Source organism: Stegastes partitus, unplaced genomic scaffold (genome assembly GCF_000690725.1).
Source record: "Stegastes partitus isolate 25-593 unplaced genomic scaffold, Stegastes_partitus-1.0.2 Scaffold1171, whole genome shotgun sequence".
NCBI lineage: Eukaryota > Metazoa > Chordata > Actinopteri > Pomacentridae > Stegastes > Stegastes partitus.
Window position 1 is genome coordinate 1 of NW_007578902.1, and position 797 is coordinate 797.

At 43.8% G+C, this 797-nt stretch overlaps 1 protein-coding gene across 1 annotated transcript; it reads left to right on the forward strand.

Moving 5' to 3' along the window:
* Positions 1-6: 6 nt before the first annotated feature.
* Positions 7-651, forward strand: LOC103368542 (trace amine-associated receptor 8a-like; the record flags this gene model as incomplete). The annotated part of the gene is made up of 1 exon (XM_008296947.1): positions 7-651. A coding segment is annotated over one exon (645 nt), but the record flags the coding sequence as incomplete, so codon positions are not given.
* Between the last annotated feature and the right edge of the window lie 146 nt (positions 652-797).

Genomic DNA, 797 nt, shown 5'->3' on the forward strand with positions numbered 1-797 from the left:
TCGGCCTCAGTAGGAACCATGGTGATCATATCTGTTGACCGCTATGTGGCCATTTGTCACCCTCTGCATTACTCTGTCAAAATCACACAACAAAGAGTTCAAATCTGTGTGTGTCTGTGTTGGATTTTGCCTCTGATTGCTCAATGTCTAAATGTGAAGGATAACCTGAAGCCGCCGGGCAGGAACAACACCTGCGTCGGAGAGTGTGTGATTGTCCTCAACTCTATTGCAAGATATGTAGACATCGTCATAACCTTTATTGTTCCCATTACTATCATCATAGCTCTGTATGTGCGAGTGTTCCTGGTTGCTGTGTCTCAGGCTCGTGCAATGCGCTCTCAGCTTGTACCGATCCAGCACTCAGCTACAGTCACTGCAAAGAAATCTGAGTTGAAAGCAGCCAGGACTCTCAGTGTTGTTGTAATTGTGTTTATAATATGTCTGTGCCCATATTACTGTGCTGCGCTCACAGGCCAAGACAACTTGCTCAATAGTTCATCTGCTGCCTTTGTGATATGTCTGTTCTACTTCAACTCCTGTCTAAACCCCATCATCTACGCCTTCTTTTACCCCTGGTTCAGGAAATCAATCAAGCTCATTATTACCCTTCAGATTCTGCAGCCCGACTCCTGTGAGGCCAAGGTGCTGTAGAGACACTTCACCGTGAACAGAAAAAAGCGCTTAGCAGTGTTGAGTCAATGAACAACAGATTTAAAGTTCTGGTGACATTTGTATAAGTAATTCTGAGCATACAGATGGATTAAGATTATGCATGTGACACTTTAATGTATTTCTAA